General features: G+C 44.3%; 2 protein-coding genes across 3 annotated transcripts in view; one reads left to right on the forward strand and one right to left on the reverse strand.

Annotated features, from left to right (window-relative positions):
- The window catches only part of LOC129863440 (piggyBac transposable element-derived protein 5-like), a 53,149-nt gene extending 45,934 nt beyond the window's left edge, over positions 1-7,215 (forward strand). For both annotated transcript variants that reach the window (XM_055935438.1, XM_055935430.1), the window contains one exon: positions 1-7,215. This exon is cut by the window's left edge and continues 132 nt beyond it. In XM_055935438.1, coding sequence (XP_055791413.1) covers positions 1-64 — 64 coding nt within the window. In that variant the 3' untranslated portion in view covers positions 65-7,215.
- A 1,478-nt stretch (positions 7,216-8,693) lies between these two features.
- The window catches only part of LOC129863444 (polypeptide N-acetylgalactosaminyltransferase 2-like), a 130,692-nt gene continuing 114,858 nt past the window's right edge, over positions 8,694-24,527 (reverse strand). Inside the window, exons 9-16 of the mRNA XM_055935450.1 lie at positions 23,841-23,928; positions 15,091-15,194; positions 14,709-14,835; positions 13,780-13,872; positions 13,396-13,479; positions 13,093-13,219; positions 12,511-12,630; positions 8,694-12,185 (exon numbers count right to left, since the gene is read on the reverse strand). Of these exons, the coding sequence (XP_055791425.1) occupies positions 12,030-12,185; positions 12,511-12,630; positions 13,093-13,219; positions 13,396-13,479; positions 13,780-13,872; positions 14,709-14,835; positions 15,091-15,194; positions 23,841-23,928 (899 nt within the window). The 3' untranslated portion in view covers positions 8,694-12,029. The remainder of the gene's footprint in view (positions 12,186-12,510; positions 12,631-13,092; positions 13,220-13,395; positions 13,480-13,779; positions 13,873-14,708; positions 14,836-15,090; positions 15,195-23,840; positions 23,929-24,527) is intronic.

The following is a 24,527-nucleotide window of genomic DNA, read 5'->3' on the forward strand; positions in this document are numbered from 1 at the left end:
GCAGTTTGGAGAGAGACTGGTGAGGGAGCTGCTGGACTTAGATGACTGCTCCCCCACCCAGTGAGGAGACCACGTAATCTTTATAATATACACCCACATTCACACTGTCACGTCTCACACGTACCCACATACACACACTGTCACGTCTCACACGTACCCACACACACTGTCACGTCTCACACGTACCCACACACACACACACACACTGTCACGTCTCATACGTACACACACTGTCACGTCTCACACGTACCCACACTGTCACGTCTCACACGTACCCCCACACACACACACACACTGTCACGTCTCACACGTACCCACACACACACACACACACACTATCACGTCTCACATGTACACACACACACACACACACTGTCATGTCACACACACACTGTCATGTCACACACACACTGTCATGTCACACACACACTGTCACACACAGTCACACGCTGTCACGTCTCACACACTGTCATGTCTCACATGTACCCAAACACGTGTGTACATACACACACACTGTCACGTCTCACACGTACCACACACACTGTTCATCACACGCAAAGCACTAACGCACACTAACCACACCCACTAATACATATTTTCTTTACAATTGTAGACACGTAATTCCTTAAATGAAACCATATTTTAATAGTGTCTGTGTTAAATGGGTTTGGGGACAGAACCTCTAGGTGTGGAGAGCAGGTCACTATATCTGAATCAGAACTCAAGAGAAATGTCTATAGAGGAATGTTTCTTTACTGAGGCACAAAGCAAAGCCATTGTACTATCCACATGCCTCATAATGTTCGTGTCACAGGCTGCATGACAAAAAAGTGTTTGGATAATTTTTTTCTGACCGGGTTAAACGTTGTTTCCATGTAGTGCAAAGTCACTCTGTAATGTCAATCTATGATTCTATTGGACCACCTACCGAGCAACATCTGAGATTTTCTCTCCAAGATAGACCTGAACCACTAAGCAGATATACTGTATATATACATAATGCAGTTTGTAAGCCCAGGACCCATTATGTTTAAATGAAATATAGAGAAGTAGATCTACGTTACTGTTCCCTTCCAGAGCTCTTCCTGCTGATGGTTCATACCTGGAATGGGAAATCTCCTACTTATCAGGGTAGTGCTTACTGTACTGTACTCAACTCCATATCTCAGTCAATAGGAACCTTTCAACTGGTCATCAGATTATATGACTGGCAGTCCTTATATTTGCAACATCATTGGAAATACTGGATGGCGTGACTTGTGGTCAGGTTATCAGACGGCAAAGGGAAGGTTGGATGATACAATACCAGTTCTTGCCACATGAACGTTGGTTTGGATGAGGCGTACTGTTAATGTACAGCATGAACACAGTCTCCATGTGGCATAGTCTTGGATCATCAAGAGCTGCAGGTGTCAGTTCAGTTCAACTCTAGATATACACGCTGAACCATCCACAGCTAAATCTGATATGTCCACAGCCAAACTCACTCACTGACAGACCACACAGACATGGACTGTTCCCAGTTCAGGTCTACTGAATAGGGCGGGGTCTCTGGCTTGGCTGGTCACGCCCACAGCTCATTCCCTGGAAGCAAGCCTGACATTGATCTATGAAGTATGTGATTTGGGTTTGAGTTAAACATTTCACACCATCAGCCAATGACTCTCAGTCCAATGATGTCACTAAAAGATGGAGAGAAGACAACACCAGACCAACAGAAGTTTGTCAACGTTATTCCTTCCAAATGTGCTTTGGAGAATGGATTCTCCTGTTCCGTAATGACTTTGAGAGGATGCTGTCTTGCATCTTGTGTGGAGACAGAATAGTACCCCAATGTGTTGTATGTGGAGCTGTTTAAGTCAGTGAATGTGAAAGTGAATGTCACTGTGGATTAATAATGTCTTCTTGGCCAATAGAGACTTATGTCAGTGTAAAAGTGTGCAATTCCAAAGTCCACACACAAAGGCCTATTTTATCCCTTGGCCGATGACATACATTCGTGCTTGTCCACTCCTTGCCACTGTGACTGTGTTATTGATGTGTGAAGTGTTTGTGAGATTTGTATTACTGAGGCAGAGTTGTCCTAGCTAGGGCACTACTCATGCACTTTCGATCGTCTTGCACTTTAAAGTGATTCAATAAAGGTCTATTGATGTTTACTAAATATCCCTAGCTTTGATGAATCCCTTTAATTAATGGTTGTACTAAATGCTTCCTCAGAAAATAGGAGTTAAATGATGCACATTAATACTCCATAACTATTGTGTAAATCTATGCTCTGTCACAGAATACTGAAGATTTAATGCTGTTTAACTGGTATCGCCTAAGTTTCCTCCCTAATTGAGTGCTCGACCATTCTTTGAAGAAGCAGGAAATCAAAGTTTACTAGAAAGGGAAATGAGTGTCTATTGAGTGCTGACTTATGCAACCTAGTGCTACAATATTTATGGAGGAATGATTTAAAGGGGATATTGCTGATCAACTAAAGTACACTTGATGATGAACACTAAAAACCAATGAAATTAAAAACGTTATGAATATTTACCTTAATGTGTTTTTGTGTGCAGATAAGGTATGTATACTGAACAAAAATATAAACGCAACATGCAACCATTTGAAAGATTTTACTGAGTTAAAGTTCATATCAGAAAATCAGTCAATTTTAAATAAATTCATTAGTACCTAATCTATGGATTTCACATGACTGGTAATACATATATGTGCAAAGGTCACAGATAACTATAAAAGTTAGGAGTGTGGATCAGAAAACCAGTCAGCATCTGGTGTGAACACCATTTGCCTCATGCAGCGCAACATCTCCTTCACATAGAGTTGATCAGGCTGTTGATTGTGTCCCACTCATCTTCAATGGCTGTGCAAAGTTGATGGATATTGGCGGGAACTGGAACACACTGTCGTACACGTCGATCCAGAGCACCCCAAACATGCTCAACAGGTGACATGTCTGGTGAGTATGCAGGCCATGGAAGACCTGGGACATTTTCAGCTTCCAGGAATTGTGTACAGATCCTTGGGGCAGTGCATTATCATTTATCATGCTGAAACATGAGGTGATGGGGCTGAAGAATGGCACGACAATGGGCCTCAGGATCTCAAGGTATCTCTGTGCATTCAAATTACCATCGATAAAATAAACTGTGTTCGTTGTCCATAGCTTATGCCTGCCCGTACCATACAGTAAACCCACCTCCACCATTTGGGCACTCTGCCAACAACGTTTACATCAGCGAACCGCTCGCCCACACAACGCCATACACGTGGTCTGCGGTTGTGAGGCTGGTTGGACGTACTGCCAAATTCTATAAAACGACGTTTATGGTAGAGAAATGAACATTACATTCTCTGGCAACAACTCTGTTGGACATTCCTGCAGTCAGAATTCTAATTGTACGCTCCCTCATCTTGAGACACCTGTGGCATTGTGTTGTGTGGCAAAACTGCACATTTTTGTGGCCATTTGTCCCCAGCACAAGGTGCACCTATGTATTGATCATGGTGTGTAATTGGCTTCTTGATATGCCACACCTGTCATGTGGATGGATAATCTTGGCAAAGGAGAAATGCTCACTAACAGGGATGTAAAGAAATGTGTGCACAAATTTTGAGCGAAGTAAGCTTTTTGTGCATATAGAAAATTTCTGGCATCTTTTATTTCAGCTCATAAAACATGAGACCAACACTTTACATGTTGCGATTATATTTTTTTTCAGTGTATGATTATAGTTCTATTAGTCTTCACTTATAGGTAACACAAATGATTATTTTTCACATTTTCTTTCCCCCCAAAAACATTGTCGTTCTTGTATGTTTGTGTGAGCCACTAGTTCTGTGCACTGATCACTGTCTGAAAGAAGCTCTGACATGCCATACATCGGTTGATAATGTTCATAACAATGCTCTTTTGTTCTGAATTGTTATATTGATAGACACCAGGAAGTATGCATGATACAGTCAACAACTGTTCAAAGTAAACACTTCTACTCAGCCATGTATTAGATATTTTCTCAGTGCCTTTTACATATAACATATTTTGTTTTTCTGGTATGTTAAATTAGTTGAGGATTTATTTATTTATAAAGGAGAGAGCAATATGGACAAAACCACAAAGGCATTTGATGCCAGTATCATTTGGTGATTTCAGATGTCTTCTGCAGAGAAAAATATAATTTATTCAAGATAGATTAACAAATTACAGTTTGTCACGTCAATCTGTATAATGCATTTGTGTTCATGAATTTCATTATATTCTCACTCCATGATTCTACTATTAGGTTTTTTGATCCATCCTTTACAACACAGGTAGCCAAGTCATATTAAGTACCCGAGGCCACATCCTATCATTCTTTTTTAGCATCCTTGGCCATTTCTCATTGCCTGAAATGTCTTTGTGTCAGTCTGATATCACTGTAATTCCCTATAGCATCTGAGAGGCAATTTTAATTTACCAATCTGCTGTCAAATTCATGAGGTCAGTTGATTGACAGGCCTCCATCTATCGTCATCGTTCTTTCCTTCTGGTATTTAGCTACTGCTGTTCTCTGACCCATAAAGTATCTGTCTGACAGTGAGTGCAGCTCCAAGACCATCAAATTTTATTCGCCACATGCGCCGAATACAACAAGTGTAGACTTTACCGTGAAATGCTTACTGACAAGCCCTTAACCAACAGTGGGGGGGGGGTCTCTGACAGTTTTATGGCCTTTCCTCTGACACCGTCTAGCTTCTTGGATGGCAGGAAGCTTGGCCCCAGTGATGTACTGGGCCGTTCACACTACCCTCTGTAGTGCCTTAAGGTCAGATGGGAAAAGGTTTTGTCGTGCCCTTTTCACGACTGTCTTGGTATGTTTGGACCATGATGGTTCGTTGATGTGGACACCAAGGAACTTGAAACTCTCGACCCGCTCCACTACAGCCCCGTCGATGTTAATGGGGGCCTGTTTGGCCTGCCTTTTCCCGTAGTCCACGATCAGCTCCTTTGTCTTGCTCACATTGAGGGAGAGGTTGTTGTCCTGGCACAACACTGCCAGTTCTCTGACCTCCTCCCTATAGGCCGTCTCATCGTTGTCGGTGATCAGGCCTACGATTGTTGTGTCATCAGCAAACTTGGGTCAACAGGAAATACAGGAGGGGACTAAGTACACACCCCTGAGGGGCCCCAGTGTTAAGGATCAGCGTGACAGATGTGTTGTTGCCTACCCTTACCACCTGGGGGCGGCCCGTCAGGAAGTCCAGGATTCAGTTGCAGAGGGAGGTGTTTAGTCCCATAGTCCTTAGCTTAGTGATGAGCTTCGTGGGCACTTGGTGTTGAACGCTGAGCTGTAGTCGATGAACAGCACTCACATAGGTGTTCCTTTTGTCCAGGTGAGAAAGGGTAGTGTGGAGTGCGATTGAGATTGCGTCATCTGTGGATCTGAAGGGGCGGTATGCGAATTGGAGTGGGTCTAGGGTGTCCGGGAGGATGCTGTTGATGTGAGCCATGACCAGCCTTTCAAAGCACTTTATGGCTACGGACGTGAGTGCCACGGGTTGGTACCACTCCAGTACACCCACCTCTAAACTAAGCTCTTAATGGACAATCCGAGACTACATGCAAATAAGGATATTACCATACACTGCATCTCTCTGGCTAGTCAGGCAGCCCATGCCCATTATGTTCTTAATCGTTCGTTTTTTACTAACTATTTTGTGATTGTTTTTCATTCAATTCAGTCTTCACTCTGCATTAGTGATCAAGACTGATAATACTGTAAATACATTTTATTATTACAGTATAATAGCCTACATGGAGTCTATATTTGAGAGACTGAAGTTTAATGGAAGTAGCTCAGTGAACTGTGACGTTTAATGGAAGTAGCTCAGTGAACTGTGAACTTTAATGGAAGTAGCTCAGTGAACTGTGAACTTTAATGGAAGTAGCTCAGTGAACTGTGAACTTTAATGGAAGTAGCTCAGTGAACTGTGAACTTTAATGGAAGTAGCTCAGTGAACTGTGAACTTTAATGGAAGTAGCTCAGTGAACTGTGAACTTTAATGGAAGTAGCTCAGTGAACTGTGAACTTTAATGGAAGTAGCTCAGTGAACTGTGAACTTTAATGGAAGTAGCTCAGTGAACTGTGAACTTTAATGGAAGTAGCTCAGTGAACTGTGAACTTTAATGGAAGTAGCTCAGTGAACTGTGAACTTTAATGGAAGTAGCTCAGTGAACTGTGAACTTTAATGGAAGTAGCTCAGTGAACTATGATGTTTAATGGAAGTAGCTCAGAGAACTGTGCTCATGTCGTGTGATGAGTAACCTTGCCTCTGCCTATAGGCTTGAATATGCAAAGAAGCCAATCTCAAAATAGTGCTGCCACATCTGAAGAAACAATGAGACCTTATTGTTATGTGTTTCTGTAGGCCTATAGTGAAATGTGGAAATTGAAAGTCTAAAGTTGGGACATAAAGATGTATGGTGGAGACACTCATTTCAAGGAAAGGAAATTAACTTTGCTGACCTCAGGGCATCATTATTTGATATTCAAAAGTTAATAATAAATACAATAACCTGATGACATAAGGTGCTATCAAAATACTGTAAAGAATTCTAGTAGATAATATTGAAATATTTATCATAATGTTCTCAATCGTTGGTCAGTAGTAAATTTGTCAAGAATAATAAGGGATGTTGATGAAATGAAATCTAGTTTCAGCATGGTGTATTTCACATTGTACTAATGTGTAAATAGCTCATGTAAACTGGACCAAACATATCAGATTCATTCTATAAGAATGTAATGTCAAACTATGTACAAAACAAACTGCAATGTCTGATTGCTCTGGGAATGTTGTGTTGTAGAAACTGCTTCTCGTTCTGTGTGTCTTTCATCGGTGGAGGAAAAGTGATAGCTGTGTCATGTTTGTATGCTCCTCATTGTGTATTCCCTCTGTAATCTCCATGTTAACTGTGCACCACCCTGGGCCCAGTTTTTCAAAAGTTTATCTGTATTTCTCCTATCAGATGGCATTAAATGCATAGAAATAGAATGAATAGAACGCGTCCCCATTTTCTGTTCTGTTCATTCTATGTCTATGCATTTAATCCTGATAGAAATCCATCTTTTGAAAAACTGGGCCATGACTGACTTTGTGAATCGTATGTTGAGCATTTACACCATGTTGCACACATTTAATAAATGTTCATGATTTTATACACCACCAGTGTCAAGTGTTTATGTAGGCCTTGTAAAGGGTTTACGAAGGCTTCGTTAACCTTATACGCTTTATAAAATGATACTTTAGATAAAGTGTGACGAATATGGGCATATCACGCTTGCTCACCCTGTGGGCTTGGAGTATGGTACACGCCTAGGATAGCACCCCCTGTGGGCTAGGAGTATGGTACATGTCAGGCTAGCGCCCCCTGTGGGCTAGGAGTATGGTGCATGTCAGACTAGCGCCCCGTGGGCTAGGAGTATGGTGCATGTCAGGCTAGCGCCCCCTGTGGGCTAGGAGTATGGTGCATGTCTAGTCTCCAGATGTTTATTGTGCTGTTGGTAGTAGTAGTGGGCGACAGCGGGTCTGTTTAGTAGAGCTGCTGATCTTTGACTCTGCATCTTTAAAAAAAGGTCCAATGCAGACAGTTTTGTATCAATATCAAAACATTTCTGGGTAACAATTAAGTACCTTACTGTAATAGATTTCCCCCCCAAAAAATGTTTTTAGCAAAAACTTTGATAGGACTGTCTGGATCTCTTTTTATTGGTCTAACTAATTTACCGCATGGTGATGTCATCATTGAAAACAAACTCCCACACATGCAAACCTGCTGATTAGAAGGTCCTGTGTATACTGTATTTTCAACCAGCAACTATCAGGAAATAACACTGATCAAATGTTTCATCAGCTGTTGTACAATATGATACAAAACACAGGGAAAAAACATACTTTTGACTGCACTGGGCTTTTAATGTCTGTTACATTACCCTGGGATGTGATGGAGCGTTACACATATGTACAAACCCTTTAGTTTCCTTTGACTGTGGGATTGTACATGCAGGAGGTATTAGAGCTGGACCTTTATGCGTACTAAAACAACCCTCATTTTGCACCTGCATCTAAACCAGTGTTTCCCAATCCTGATAAATACTGCTTTAACACTCACACAATTGATTCAACTAATTAAAGGCTTGATGATGAGTTGATTCGAATCAAGCGTGGGTGTACTAAGGCTGAAACAAATGTCTACCTGAGGTCCCCAGGGCTAGGATTGGTTCTTAAAACCTCTCCTCGGGGACCCCCAGACATTTCCCAGTTGTGTTGAAGCCCTTAACTAATTCTCCCAGACAAGGGCTTGAGAATTAGTTGACTGGTGTGCTAGCTCTGATATGGAACAGATGGGGGTCCCCGAGGAGAGGTTTGAGAACCCCTAATATGAGAGAGCAAATTGTGGACATCTCTGAGTGGAAATTGGAGACACTGGAGAACAGCCAGGGCTGGATCTTTGTTAGAGGCTGTTTCCATGACAATACTGTCCTGTTTTCCCACTAGGAGGACTCTGCATAGCAATGAGAGCAAGCAGGCCAGGAAAACTGACTGAATGATTTAGTTACAGCCATCAACAAAACTCTGGCTTCCAAACCTTATTTCTCATTGCTAATTAACTAAGTCTTCAAGGAATGTAAAGAAAGGCCACATCTCTTATAAATGCATTTATTTAAGTACATTTTTCCTCTTAAAGTAAAAGTTTTGCCATAACTATAAAACATGAACAATCCCAAGCGTTGTAGAGTAGATCCACTCACTGGTGTTGCTTGTTCATACTGTACAGTAGATCAACGTAGTGTATATACAAACATACACTTTTACATTGGATACCCCCATGCTGCCTCCCCTGGGATTTGAATCGTAATCTACACAATCCTACAGCAAACTGTTTTATCAAAGGAACAAATCATATTTGATGTCCCAAATTACTATTTTCTTGATTTGGTTTATTATCCGTCAAATGGCACGTCCTTCACCTTGTATTGACAATGTAAATCAAATAAGTAAATTACTTTGGCACATTGTGCTATGTAAACATTTCATCCAATTTAAATGTGGCTGTAATGCTAGGATTATTTTTTTTCATCCTAAAGTGAACAGCAAACTTGTCATTTTCACACAAATCTTACAAAAAAGGCTTGATTCAATACTTGAACAACCTTTGCTACCATGTAGACAATGTTCACCCGAGCAATCCCTTTTAGTACTGTAGGCCATCTAAATTTCACATTAGAATTGTTTCAATTTCAACAGTGACATACGTGATAGCAGACAAAGCTCTTACCATGTGAAACTTGTCAACTCATCTCACACGGGAGGTTACAACCCCCAACATGATTTCATAGTCCTGCTCTCACACGGATCTCACATTCTGAACTGCAGATAAAATATTATGGTCTCTTTCCTCTCTTACTGTGGGACACCTCCTCTCTTACTGTGGGACACCTCCTCTCTTACTGTGGGACACCTCCTCTCTTACTGTGGGACACCTCCTCTCTTACTGTGGGACACCTCCTCTCTTACTGTGGGACACCTCCTCTCTTACTGTGGGACACCTCCTCTCTTACTGTGGGACACCTCCTCTCTTACTGTGGGACACCTCCTCTCTTACTGTGGGACACCACCTCTCTTACTGTGGGACACCACCTCTCTTACTGTGGGACACCACCTCTCTTACTGTGGGACACCTCCTCTCTTACTGTGGGACACCTCCTCTCTTACTGTGGGACACCTCCTCTCTTACTGTGGGACACCACCTCTCTTACTGTGGGACACCTCCTCTCTTACTGTGGGACACCTCCTCTCTTACTGTGGGACACCTCCTCTCTTACTGTGGGACACCTCCTCTCTTACTGTGGGACACCTCCTCTCTTACTGTGGGACACCTCTCTTTGGCATTTTTTAAATGCAATACCTTTTACACAAGCGTCAGATAGGGACTGCTGCATATGCTGTGATGCTCATTTCTGTACTGATGGTTGGAGATTCCTTTTGTATCAGGAAGTTTGACCAGAATGGTGTAGAACACACAGGGATTGATGTGTAGGACTTACACAGATTGCTTATGGTAAATATGTGCATATATAATGAGGGCTTACAAAATACAGAAAGCAAATATTACTAAATAATAAGTAATTTGCTATTCTAGAATAAATTAATCTCCATTGATATCGGGGGAACCCCCACGAGACAAAAACAATGTCACGTCAATGGATTAATTGTTGCTTTCATAAGTCGTTATAGGCTCCTTTGGCCATCACATTAAAGGTGGGTTCTGCTGCCCCTCAGAAACAAACAGTAACGTTTAAAGTACCACATATCACAAGCTACATGTAGAAACCCAATCAGAATGGTCCCGAAGCAGATGCTAAATGCACAACAATTACACTGAAATAGGAACATCTTATTGCTTTTCTCCCTTGTGAGTGCAGTTGCCGAATGACCTGCCCTCCTTCAAGAAACCTGTTGAAAGCTGTTCACTAGCACACAGACACATTCTCTTTTAAATGGGATGGATATGAAAAAAGGCAAAGACATCATTCACAAAGCATGCGAGTAATGTCGAGAAATAAATGGAGAGAAAAAGAAACTGTAGGAGAAAAGACGTAGAAGTATAACATGCAGCAAGGCCTCGCCGTGTACATGCTGTCTGTCACTTAGCGCTGAACAAGTGGCATTTTATAAAATCACAAATACATACACTGTGTGCGACAACACTTGTAGACTTCTGAGAATGGAAATGATGGTTCCAACATTACCCTGTAATACACTCTTCACCAATACTGATTTGGATGAGGTTATGACAGGGTAGTTACAACGGTAACACCGACACTGAAAAGGAGAACATTTTTGTTTTTTTAGAAAGTAAGTAGATATGTTTTACTCACAAGAGAAGTCAGAACGCAACAATAGTACAAAGAAAGATCTGTCCAATTTACTGTGTTACTCAGTTGATTATTCTACAGTATAATTGAACACAAAACACATTTTTCAATGTCTGCTAGAAATAAAATAAAACTACAATAAACATGGACACTACTGCTTTTGCAAAGAAAAACATAATGAATATATATATAACTTTTTTTGGGGGGGCGTTCCATTCAATTGTGATGTACAAAGGGGACAAACACTGAGGAGCTGTAGCAGCCAGTGCTACAATCTGTGACGATTCAGCAGCGATACATCCACACCCTGGACAACTCCTGGTCCCACCAGAATCCATGAGAGGCCTGCGAAGAGAACCCTTCTGATCGGACGACGTACCTTCTTACAACACGCGTGACAGGAGCAGAATGAAAACTCTGTCAATTGTTAATTTTCTTAATCTCTTTTCAACTCTGGCAGAGCAGTCCACCAATCAGGAGAGAGGCGTTTGAGTGAACGAGAGGAACAGTGCATAGAGTCATTTCCCTTCTACCAGCAGGACTTTAAGGGGCCAAAACCAGCTGAGACCATCCGCTTTCTTCCTGGCCAGTCTGTCTAGTCAGGGAACCTCTGTAGAATATGTCTTTTACATTCAACAAAGACAGATTACTTGAGAGAGAAAAACTACAAATTAATAGTCTTATCCATTTCAGAACTTCAGTGGAAAGAGAGAACAAAGGACACGCACAAAATAAAAAACATCCAGAAAGTTCCTTTCACCTGTAATAAGAAAAATTACTTTGTCACATTCCAAAGAGCGGGACTAAAGATGAAACGCTGAGGTATATAGTTGGAGGGAAAGCATTATCATCATCATCACCACCACCAACATTAAAATCATCATCAACATTAAAATCATCATCATCCCACTTGGTAGTCTGTAGTTTCAATATCCTGCTTCCCTCTGTGTGTTGTGGCCCCTCCGGGGAACTCAGTCTGTCCGTCCGTCTGTGTGTGTTGGTAATGGGTGGCTCTAGTCTGTTTGGCTCCGGGGAGGAGAGGATGTGGTGCTGGTGGGGGATACACTCTCTCTCTGTGTTTGTCTGTCCATCTCGCTCTCTCTAGGGCTGGAGGTTGAGGGTGAACTTCCACTGCTGGTTGAGGTTGGGGCTGCACACCTCCACTGTCAGCCCCCCATTACGTGCGCTGCGGCTGTCCAGGCACAGGTTGCTGCCCACGTGCCGCAGCTTGGAGTTGCTCTCAATTTGCTCCCATTTCTGGAGACACACGAGGTGGGGTCAGGGAGGGGTTGGGAGAGGGAGGAAACAAGGGTCCACAAATCAGTCACAGGTTTTTATGTCATATGAGTTTCATTTACCAAAAACCCAATAATCCTATGATCACCATTAATGGTTTCTATTGATAGTGAGTTTATGGTGCAAATCCAAAGGGATCATCCCAATCCAGAAAAGTATCATAATCCACTAAATGAATGTTCTAATTCCATTCTAACAGCCGGACTGCTGTCAGTCTCTCATTTACTACTAGTGCTTTCTGATCGATCTGATCCTTGGTGCATGACTCGGTACTCGGCTCGCTCACCTGTCTGCTGTCGTTTTCCCTGCAGCCCTGCATTTTGATTTGTGAGCCTGCGGTGCGATCCACCACCGTCAGACACAGGTCCATGTGCTTCACTGACTTGTCCTTGGTCAGCGCCCATTCCTGAGGAGAAAGAGAGGGAGACAGTCAGTTTAGGTACTCCTCAATGATTATATAGATCTATTTGTAATGTGTGTGTCTTTGTCAAGTGTGAATATGCGGTGTTTGCATGTTGTCTGTTGTAAATCACACCTATATAGACCAACAGGGCCTTGACTCTCCCATAATCCCCTCCAGCGCAGTAATATAATCAATATGTTGTGGGAAGTGGGACATTTAAATGGATTTCATCAGTATGAATCGGAGACTCCCAATCAAAGCAATATTTGACTGTCCAGTCCAGCACCTGATAGTGGACTGTCCAGTCCAGAAACTGATAGTGGACTGTCCAGTCCAGAACCTGATAGTGGACTGTCCAGTCCAGAACCTGACAGAAAGTAAACCCACCTCAGTGTGTTACCCAGCCCAGTGCACAGCTTGGTTATGTGTAATGGATCTGAGCAGTACCTGAGCCCTGAATGGTACCTGATTTCCCCCAGCATTGTGGCATTCATAGACCCCCACCACTCCGTCTGCAAAGTGTCCCAGCGTGTCTAAGCAGTTCCCTCCCTGCTGCAGAGCTCCGAAGGCAATGTCCTGATGGTCAGGGACCCTGAAGGGACAGACAAACAGCACAAGTCAAGGGGATGTCAAATCACAAGACGTGAGTATATGCCACCACCAAAGTCTTTTCCCGTGTTTAATTTCCAAGTGGAATACAAAGGCCCCAAAAGTCTGTTCCGCCTATATATTGCTGGACCACTGTTTCGGTGTGGTCTCTCTACTTACCGCAGCTCAGGGTACACATTCTCCAAGTACCACTTGAATGGCTTGCAGCCGAGCCTCTTCTTCATCTCCATCCTGCTCTGAATGCTGCCAGACAGATAAAACCATGACTCATCTAACTACCAGCCATCTCAGAGAGACAGACAGCAGCATGACATCTGGAGGCAACTGAGATCACTACATCAAAGCACAGAGTACATGATATTAGAACTCAGCTCAGGGTGTACCATCTGACCTTCTGGAGGTGTCAGAAAAGGGGAAATGTATTTTGTTATTCTATACAAGGACATCAGGGCCATCTGTGATGCCATCTTGGAAGAAGTGTGTCTGAAACAATACTTACTTGCCGTAGGGCACAGGAAGAAGGGCGTCTGAAAGGATACTTACTTGCCGTAGGGCACGTTTCGGGCCGAGGGCACAGCGGCGTAGTAAAAGTTCTTAAACTCATCCATCCACACCTCTGCTGCTCGCCTCGTGTTCCTGTGGACAGACCGATACACACCATGCTAGAATACTTTAAAAAATGCATTCTTCCTGTTCCTTCTTCCAGTCCTTGAAATAATGTCATCATTTCAGTGCAGTAGCCTAAAAACTATAGGCAATGTTATAGATTCAATTGATCACATGTGTTATTTATTCAATAGAAGGATGGATGTCTGTTAAAATATGAACAGGGCAAGAGAAAGTGAGGAGGCGGTTCAAGCTTCAGAAAACACAGGAGGAGAGTGACAGTCCTCGAAGCTATTTTGAGATATGAGCACACATCCTAAGACTTGGCAATCTGTGGGGTTTTCAGTGCTATGTGACAGACTGGCAGTGAGGGAGTGGCCGCTTTCTCTCATCTCATTGATGAATCACCCAGATGCGAAACAGTGTTGACACTGCAGGGGTGAAGCCAATACGAGAGCAGAGCTGAGGCTTCTGTTCTGATTGAGCCTCAATTTTAATGACTGCAGCTAAGCTAGACTTTGAACAGCAGTATTAGGATGTGAATTTCAGAGGAATGAAATAGCCCTTCCCTACAGGCCACTAGCAGGTATTCATCTCAATGCCTCAGCTTGGATTTCATTGGGTCTTTGAGAAAGGTAAAGTTAAGGGTAAAATGTGGGTAAAGTTACTGTAGGGTTAGTGAGTAAACTCAATTGCCAGTTAGCCTGTACAGTTGCCATTTTTTATGGCTCTCATTTCAAACTCTAATGTACACTCCCGCTGATTGGTTGTGTGCCAGTATGAAGAAGAGGTTAGTCCCCTGTGGACCACATGAAGGCAGACTTTAGCTAAGTCTACCTCACGTCACAGGTACAATCAATAGTCACCTAGCAAACACAGTGCCACTTCCCCCAGGGAAGGTATATGGGTGCTGCTTCCTGAAGACGTGTCCCACTCTACTGCAGGGAATGATCTCTAGACTGCCGCCACACTGCCACACGCGGAAAGAGATCTCTGCAATGTCCAAATACAAAACACACACATTAATATAACGGTTTAGGGTAATGTTTTACAGTGACAATTCAATATGCTAGAACTTCCCACAGTTGGCACCTTCAATGTCAATACGATTTCAATCAGAAAATGGTGTCATATAATATTGACATATAGACATCGTAAACCAATCCAAAAAAAGCATCCCACTCCCTCTCCCATTCCCACACAATGACAAACAAGCTCAAGCTTTCCTAGTGTTCTGTGTCCACTTACCTAGATTCTCTCCACCCCACACATCCATCATCATGTCGTACTTCCCCAGCAACTCAAAGTAGTCCTTGTCCATGACAAAGAGGCCGCCGGCGATCATGGGAGTCCTGAGAAAGGGGTATGACAGAAAGTAGCTAGGGTTATGAGACAAACCAGAGACCGTTCTGCAAAGTCCAGCTCTCCTACAGTCCTCTCATCTGCATGTGATACCTGGAGCCCTGTAACCCGGCAGCGGCAGGGAGGCTGGCCCTGTAACCCGGCAGCGGCAGGGAGGCTGGCCCTGTAACCCGGCAGCGGCAGGGAGGCTGGCCCTGTAACCCGGCAGCGGCAGGGCCCTGTAACCCGGCAGCGGCAGGGCCCTGTAACCCGGCAGCGGCAGGCAGGCTGGCCCTGTAACCCGGCAGCGGCAGGCAGGCTGGCCCTGTAACCCGGCAGCGGCAGGCAGGCTGGCCCTGTAACCCGGCAGCGGCAGGCAGGCTGGCCCTGTAACCCGGCAGCGGCAGGCAGGCTGGCCCTGTAACCCGGCAGCGGCAGGCAGGCTGGCCCTGTAACCCGGCAGCGGCAGGCAGGCTGGCCCTGTAACCCGGCAGCGGCAGGCAGGCTGGCCCTGTAACCCGGCAGCGGCAGGCAGGCTGGCCCTGTAACCCGGCAGCGGCAGGCAGGCTGGCCCTGTAACCCGGCAGCGGCAGGCAGGCTGGCCCTGTAACCCGGCAGCGGCAGGGAGGCTGGCCCTGTAACCCGGCAGCGGCAGGGAGGCTGGCCCTGTAACCCGGCAGCGGCAGGGAGGCTGGCCCTGTAACCCGGCAGCGGCAGGGAGGCTGGCCCTGTAACCCGGCAGCGGCAGGGAGGCTGGCCCTGTAACCCGGCAGCGGCAGGGAGGCTGGCCCTGTAACCCGGCAGCGGCAGGCAGGCTGGCCCTGTAACCCGGCAGCGGCAGGGAGGCTGGCCCTGTAACCCGGCAGCGGCAGGGAGGCTGGCCCTGTAACCCGGCAGCGGCAGGGAGGCTGGCCCTGTAACCCGGCAGCGGCAGGGAGGCTGGCCCTGTAACCCGGCAGCGGCAGGGAGGCTGGCCCTGTAACCCGGCAGCGGCAGGGAGGCTGGCCCTGTAACCCGGCAGCGGCAGGGAGGCTGGCCCTGTAACCCGGCAGCGGCAGGGAGGCTGGCCCTGTAACCCGGCAGCGGCAGGGAGGCTGGCCCTGTAACCCGGCAGCGGCAGGGAGGCTGGCCCTGTAACCCGGCAGCGGCAGAGAGCTGTGATGTCCGGCCCCCTGGCTGTTTGGATGGAATAATACAACACTTCACTTTTCCTCAGAGGCCATTTTGTTTTCGAAAGGAAGAAAAACATCAATGAGCGTCTTGGACAAAAGCCTGTTGAACAAAAATAGCCAGCTCTTTTGGCTCCCAAACGCCTCTTTAAAAATATGTTTTGTATTTTTTCAAGTCAAACAGTTTGAGATAGTTTGACTATGATTGGTGTTAAAACTAATTCTTTTTTGTATTTTTATTTTTATTTTTTATTTTTTATCCCATTTTCTCCCCAATTTTCGTGGTATCCAACCGCTAGTAATTACTACCTTGTCTCATCGCTACAACTCCCGTACGGGCTCGGGAGAGACGAAAGTCGAAAGCCATGCGTCCTCCGAAGCACAACCCAACCAGCCGTACTGCTTCTTAACACAGCGCGCCTCCAACCCGGAAGCCAGCCGCACCAATGTGTCGGAGGAAACACCGTGTACCTGGCCCCCTTGGTTGGCGCGCACTGCGCCCGGCCCGCCACAGGAGTCGCTGGAGCGCGATGAGACAAGGATATCCCTACCGGCCAAACCCTCCCTACCCCGGACGACGCTATGCCAATTGTGCGTCGCCCCACGGACCTCCCGGTCGCGGCCGGCTGCAACAGAGCCTGGGCGCGAACCCAGAGACTCTGGTGGCGCAGCTAGCACTGCGATTTTATTTTTTTTATTTCACCTTTATTTAACCAGGTAGGCAAATTGAGAACACGTTCTCATTTACAATTGCGACCTGGCCAAGATAAAGCAAAGCAGTTCGACACATACAACAACACATAGTTACACATGGAGTAAAACAAACATACAGTCAATAATACAGTGAAAAATAAGTCTATATACAATATGAGCAAGTGAGGTGAGATAAGGGAGGTGAAGGCAAACAAAATATAAAAAATATAAAAAGGCCATGGTGGCGAAGTAAATACAATATAGCAAGTAAAAAAAAGTAAAAAAAGTAGAGATAGTAGAGATAGAAAAAAGTAGAGAGAAATAATGGGGTGCAAAAGAGCAAAATAAATAAATAAATACAGTAGGTAAAGAGGTAGTTGTTTGGGCTAAATTATAGATGGGCTATGTACAGGTGCAGTAATCTATGAGCTGCTCTGACAGCTGGTGCTTAAAGCTAGTGAGGGAGATAAGTGTTTCAGTTCGTTCCAGTCATTCCAGTCATTGGCAGCAGAGAACTGGAAGGAGAGGCGGCCAAAGGAAGAATTGGTTTTGGGGGTGACCAGAGAGATATACCTGCTGGAGCGCGTGCTACAGGTAGGTGCTGCTATGGTGACCAGCGAGCTGAGATGGGGGGACTTTACCTAGCAGGGTCTTGTAGATGACCTGGAGCCAGTGGGTTTGACGACGAGTATGAAGCGAGGGCCAGCCAACGAGAGTGTACAGGTCGCAGTGGTGGGTAGTATATGGGGCTTTGGTGACAAAACGGATGGCACTGTGATAGACCGCATCCAATTTATTGAGTAGGGTTTTGGAGGCTATTTTGTAAATGACATCACCGAAGTCGAGGATTGGTAGGATGGTCAGTTTTACAAGGGTATGTTTGGCAGCATGAGTGAAGGATGCTTTGTTGCGGAATAGGAAGCCAATTCTAGATTTAACTTTGGATTGGAGATGTTTGATGTGAGTCTGGAAGGAGAGTTTACAGTCTAACCAGACACCTAGGTATTTGTAGTTGTCCACATATTCTAAGTCAGAGCCGTCCAGAGTAGTGATGTTGGACAGGCGATGCAGGCAGCGATCGGTTGAAGAGCATGCATTTAATTTTACTTGTATTTAAGAGCAAATGGAGGCCACGGAAGGAGAGTTGTATCGCATTGAAGCTCGCCTGGAGGGTTGTTAACACAGTGTCAAAAGAAGGGCCAGGAGTATACAGAATAGTGTCGTCTGCGTAGAGATGGATCAGAGAATCACCAGCAGCAAGAGCGACATCATTGATGTATACAGAGAAGAGAGTCGGTCCAAGAATTGAACCCTGTGGCACCCCCATAGAGACTGCCAGAGGCCCGGACAACAGACCCTCCGCCAGCTGAGGATGGACTCCTCCAAATAGGATCGGATCTCCATTATGGAATCTGCTGAGGGATTCCTTCCTGCTGCATTCCCAGTTGCTCTCTCGTCAAACAGCATCCAAACAGCAGACGTTTGTGGCACTACTGCTGGTGCTTCTGCTCCATCTGATCCCTCTTCTTCCTGTTGCCCTGGTGCCTGAGCCAGCTGACTGCTGGGGCTGTCCCTCCCTGCTGCTGAGGTTATTCTTTGAAGAGCCTCATCAATCGCTCTGGCATCACTGAAGGCTAACTTCTTAAACCTGGGGTCAAGTGCAGCGGTTTCTGACTTTCTGTCCATTGATGAATATAGGGTGTCCAACTCTGTCACATGTCCTGTGGTTACATTTGCTTTTCTCTGGCGGCTGGCTGTGATTCACTGCAGACCCTTACACAGGAGTATCATTTTACATCAGGAGTATCACAGCAACTAATTAGTTCAGGTTCATGTTTTGTCTACTGATACTACATTCGCATCTACTGCTCATATACATTTACAATACTGGATTAAATATTGATGTAGTAATAACTGCTTACTCCACTTCTCTCCACAGTGACTTGCTCAGGACTCTGCACACCTCCCATTCCTCTTGGGTTAGAGCATCAACAGGTGCAATGACAATTGTCAGGGTAGAGAGGATGGCATCCTTTGACTCAAGAAACCGCTTCAACATATAAAATGTTGAATTCCACCTTGTAGTGCAGTCTTGTTCAGGCCTCAGCTCAGGCATCCCCATCTGGCGTTGCGTAGACTTTAGTTTTTCAGCACATACTGTGCTCCTTTGGTAGTATTCCACAGCTGCTTTCACTTTGTCCACAGTGGGCTTCACCTTCAGAGCATTTCTTACAAGCAGGTTGATTGTGTGGGCAAGACATGGATGATGGGTCCATTTAAACATTTTCATGGCTTTGGTTATGTTAGCTGCATTGTCGCTAACACAACAGACCACTTTTCCATCTATTTGCCATTCTCTGGCCACTCTCAACAGTTCCTCTGCCAAGTTCTCTGAGGTGTGTCTGTCGCTGAACTCAAAGAAGTCCAGACGACCGCTAGACATCGAAAAATCTTCAATGAAGTGACATGTAACCGACATGTAAGAAGTGGTTACCCTTGATGTCCAACAGTCAGTGGTAAGGCAAACTGCATTAACTTTTTGGACTCTTTCCCGCACTGAAGCCTGTGTGCTCTCGTACAGTTGTGGAATAAGTGATTTTGAAAGAGTTTTCCTGCTTGGAATTGTGTACATTGAATTTAGACTATTGCTATAATTTCTAAAACCTCTGTCCTCCACGACAGAAAAATGTCTGGAAATCGGTGGCAATCATTTTAATCAATGCAAAATCAATTTGGCCTCGTTTTGCTACAGACATAGACTTTAGCATAAACTGGTCCATATAACACTGCATTGCTGTGGGTGGCGGGGTAGGCCTACTTGACTGAGTGGATACATCTCCACGTGTGGAGGTGCTGGCTCCATCACTATCACTAGCAGGCCCACTAGTTTCTCGAAGCTCCGCTACAGCTAGCTTCAGTTGGGTGCAGTTCGCATATGCCGTGTGTAGGTTGTGCGTAGAACCGGCTTTAGATGAGATCTTGTTTTAGCAAATTCTACACTGTGCTCTAACACTTTCTACATTATTAAAATGCATCCAAATGTTACTGTGCTTTCGACTCATTTTCAGCTATTTTCATAGCTGTCCTTCCTCCCTCTCATCGGCTGCTAAGTGTGTGACTGTGTGAGTAGGCTCGGCCCTCCCTCATGCATCTTTGGTTCATTGGTTGACACTGCGTGTCTGATCAACAGGAACAACAGGTGAGGCTGTTAGCCTGAGCAGACAGTCAGAACGAATGTGTGCGCTTGAGCATTTAGGCCTATATTCTTTTTTTTCCTTATTTGAATTGGTTAATTCCATTCATTTAAATCTTTTGATTATTCATATCTTAATTTTTTATAAATAGATTCGGCTCTTCTGATATGCGAGCCGGCTCCCAACGTTAACCTACAAGAGCTGGCTCGTTTGCAAACGACCCATCACTGGTCTGCATGGTCAATGCAGCACATGCAACAATGTTGACGACAACAATGCTGTTTTCACTTTGCTTCTTAATATAAATCCACTAGCGTTCTATAATGACACTATTAGTTTGTGTTTCTTACATCAGCAAACAGCTAGTTTGTCATTTCTTAGCAAGTTGCCCTAAATCTTGTTAGACGCTAATAAATGTACTGAGTAAGTGCAAATGTAGCTAGTTAATACCAGTGATGGTGTAGACCTAAATCAGCATGTTGTTTGTGCAACAGTATCTTCTAAATCAAAGAGGAATATGCAAAGCAACAATATGTTAGCTACATGAAGTAGCTAAGAGAAAACATCAATGTAGCCAAAGCTTATAGGGTCCCCAAGGAAACAATCAACACTTTAGTTCCTACCTTGTCACAATAACTCCCTGGCATTTTAATTTGTTGTCATCTCAAACAACACTGTATTCAAAGTGCCCACTATTATAATCTAACTATAGAATAGTCATTATATTTCCATGATTCCAACAGTTTTGCTTTAATTTGCAAGTCAAATCGCAATTGCAACATTTGGTTAAAAATAAGTCCTATATTATTTGCCCATATCGTGCAGCCCTACGTGGCAGTGTGGAAATGAAGTCATGGCTTTAGAAGCTTCACTTTGACACAAATGATGTCAATTAGCCTATTGGAGGTGTACCTGTGGATGTATTTCAAGGCCTCATGGGACATCATGGGAAAATCAAAAGATATCAGCCAAGACCTCTGAAAAAAAATTGTAGACGTCCACAAGTCTGGTTCATCCTTGGGAGCAATTTCTAAACGCCTGAAGGTACCACGTTCATCTGTACAAACAATAGTACACAAGTATAAACACCATGGGACCAATCCCATAACAGCAGCAAAGGACCTTGTGAAGATGCTGGAGGAAACAGGTACAAAAGTATCTACATCCCCAGTAAAACGAGTCCTATATCGACATAACCTGAAAGGCTGCTAAGCAAGGAAGAAGCCACTGCTCCAAAACCACCATAAAAAAGCCAGACTATCGTTTGCAACTGCACATGGGGACAAAGATCGTACTTTTCGGATAAAGGTCCCCTGGTCTGATTAAACTAAAATAGAACTGTTTGGCCATAATGACAATCGTTATGTTTGGAGGAAAATGGGGAACGCTTGCAAGCCGAAGAACACCATCCCAACCGTAAAGCACGGGGGTGGCAGCATTATGTTGTGGGGGTGCTTTGCTGCAAGAGAGACTGGTGCACTTCACAAAATAGTTGGCGTCATGAGGAAGGAGAATTATGTGGATATTGAAGCAACATCTCAAGACATCAGTCTTGAAGTTCAAGCTTGGTCGCAAATGGGTCTTCCAAATGGACAATGACCCCAAGCATACTTCCAAAGTTGTGGCAAAATGGCTTAAGGACAACAAAATCAAGGTATTGGAGTGGCCATCACAAAGCCCTGACCTCAGTCCTATAGAAAATGTGTGGGCAGAACTGAAAAAGCGTGTGCGAGCAAGGAAGCCTATAAACCCGACTCAGTTACACCAGCTCTGTCAGGAGGAATGGGCCAAAATTCACCCAACTTTTTGTGGGAAGCTTGTGGAAGGCTACCCGAAACGTTTTACCCAAGTTAAACAATTTAAAGGAAATGCTACCAAATACTAATTGAGTTTATGTAAACTTCTGACCCACTGGGAATGTGATGAAAGAAATAAAAGCTGAAATAAATCACTCTACTATTATTCTGACATTTCACATTCTTAAAATAAAGTGGTGATCCTAACTGACCTAAGGGAGGGAATTTTTACTAGGATTAAATGTCAGGAATTGTGAAAAACTGAGTTTAAATGTATTTTGTTAAGGTGTCTGTAAACTTTCGACTTCAACTGTATGTGTTGCCACCCTAGGATCACTCACTACTCATAAAGAAAATGTAGAACTTTTATTATTCAAAAACTAAAAATACCGTCCAATTCTTTTTAAATACAATATAATATTTTGGCCATATCGCCCAGCCCAACAGGGACATGGATCTAACAAGGTCTGGTCTACAGGGACATGGATCTAACAAGGTCTGGTCTACAGGGACATGGATCAAACAAGGTCTGGTCTACAGGGACATGGATCAAACAAGGTCTGGTCTACAGGGACATGGATCTAACAAGGTCTGGTCTACAGGGACATGGATCTAACAAGGTCTGGTCTACAGGGACATGGATCAAACAAGGTCTGGTCTACAGGGACATGGATCAAACAAGGTCTGGTCTACAGGGACATGGATCTAACAAGGTCTGGTCTACAGGGACATGGATCTAACAAGGTCTGGTCTACAGGGACATGGATCAAACAAAGTCTGGTCTACAGGGACATGGATCTAACAAGGTCTGGTCTACAGGGACATGGATCAAACAAGGTCTGGTCTACAGGGACATGGATCTAACAAGGTCTGGTCTACAGGGACATGGATCTAACAAGGTCTGGTCTACAGGGACATGGATCTAACAAGGTCTGGTCTACAGGGACATGGATCAAACAAGGTCTGGTCTACAGGGACATGGATCTAACAAGGTCTGGTCTACAGGGACATGGATCTAACAAGGTCTGGTCTACAGGGACATGGATCTAACAAGGTCTGGTCTACAGGGACATGGATCTAACAAAGTCTGGTCTACAGGGTCATGGATAATGCATGGATACTAAAGCAGATCTAGAAGACCATTTAACCAGAACAGCTTATCCTATTGTTTTCTCTAAAAATGTCACAAACAAATTACATATTTTCAAATGCCAATTACAATGAAAAAAATAGTTCGAGTCACCCTTCGGGTTAATTCCCATCACCTTGTGAAGAGGAACAAGATGCATTATAGGCAATGAAGAGCCATATTCTAATTCTAGCCTTTGGATATTGATTAAATGCTGCCCTCTGTTGGTTACCAATACATTTACTGAGAGAATGCATCTGACATTTGGTTATTATGTAAAACAGAACCATTTCTGTGATCTCATACTGATCGAACAAATCAAAGTGTTTGATATCTTCTGATCTTTCTTTCACAACAATATCTTCATCAATTATCTTCTCCCTCATCATCACCATACACAATTTAAGACAAAGCTGGATAAGATGAGAACGCCTTCAATCACCTCTGTGTTTACTTCACCCTGCAATATCATACGGCACCGTGGACGTCAGTGAGAAAATGGAACAGAGGCTCAGTTTTCTTTCAGGAGCTTTTGGCTATATTCCCCCAGAGGGCTCAGTGTGGACGCTGCACACTGATATCTAATGCTGCCTGCCTCAGCCTCTCCTCCAGGGGGCACTGGCTATGAGGCAGAGGAGAGGACAGCAGAAAGAACCCAGAGGTGAGACAGGCTTACTTGATTGGAGCAGTGGGGTTTCCTTGACGCACCCTCCTCTGCTCCACGGTCATATAGTCCCACTTGAAGACCAGATTCCAATCAAATCCTAGAGCGGGAAAAACAGGTACTGATTAGGTTTTAAGGGAATTCAAGTAAACAAGAGTAGATTCATTTTGATAACAGGAAAAGCTGGTTGTCAGTGTTTGTATTTCTCTTAACACTACTATCCTTTTCACACACAATGGCTAACTGATAGATATTATATTACACATCTGTGGCGTTCCCTCTATCTACATTTTTAATTTATTTAACCTTTATTTAACTATGCAAGTCAGTTAAGAACAAATTCTTATTTACGATGACGGCCTAGGAACAGTGGGTTAAACTGCCTCATTTAGGGGCAGAACGACAGATTTTTACCTTGTCAGCTCGGGGATTCGATCTAGCAACCTTTCGGTTACTGGCCCAACGCTCTAACTATGAGGCTACCTGCCGCCCCATATGGCTGTACATTACACTTCTCATAAACCCTATAGAGTGCAGGAGCCATGGGAGTGCACAATGTAATCTGCCTATATCCCTAAGCAAATCAACCAAATAGTTTCCATTCCTAAGGGCACTCCCTTTTTCAAGATTTATCACACGCTTATTTTCTCCTTTGCTCTCACACACATGCAGCCAACCAGCCAGTCAGCCAGCCAACCA

This window comes from Salvelinus fontinalis, chromosome 1 (assembly GCF_029448725.1).
Source record: "Salvelinus fontinalis isolate EN_2023a chromosome 1, ASM2944872v1, whole genome shotgun sequence".
NCBI lineage: Eukaryota > Metazoa > Chordata > Actinopteri > Salmoniformes > Salmonidae > Salvelinus > Salvelinus fontinalis.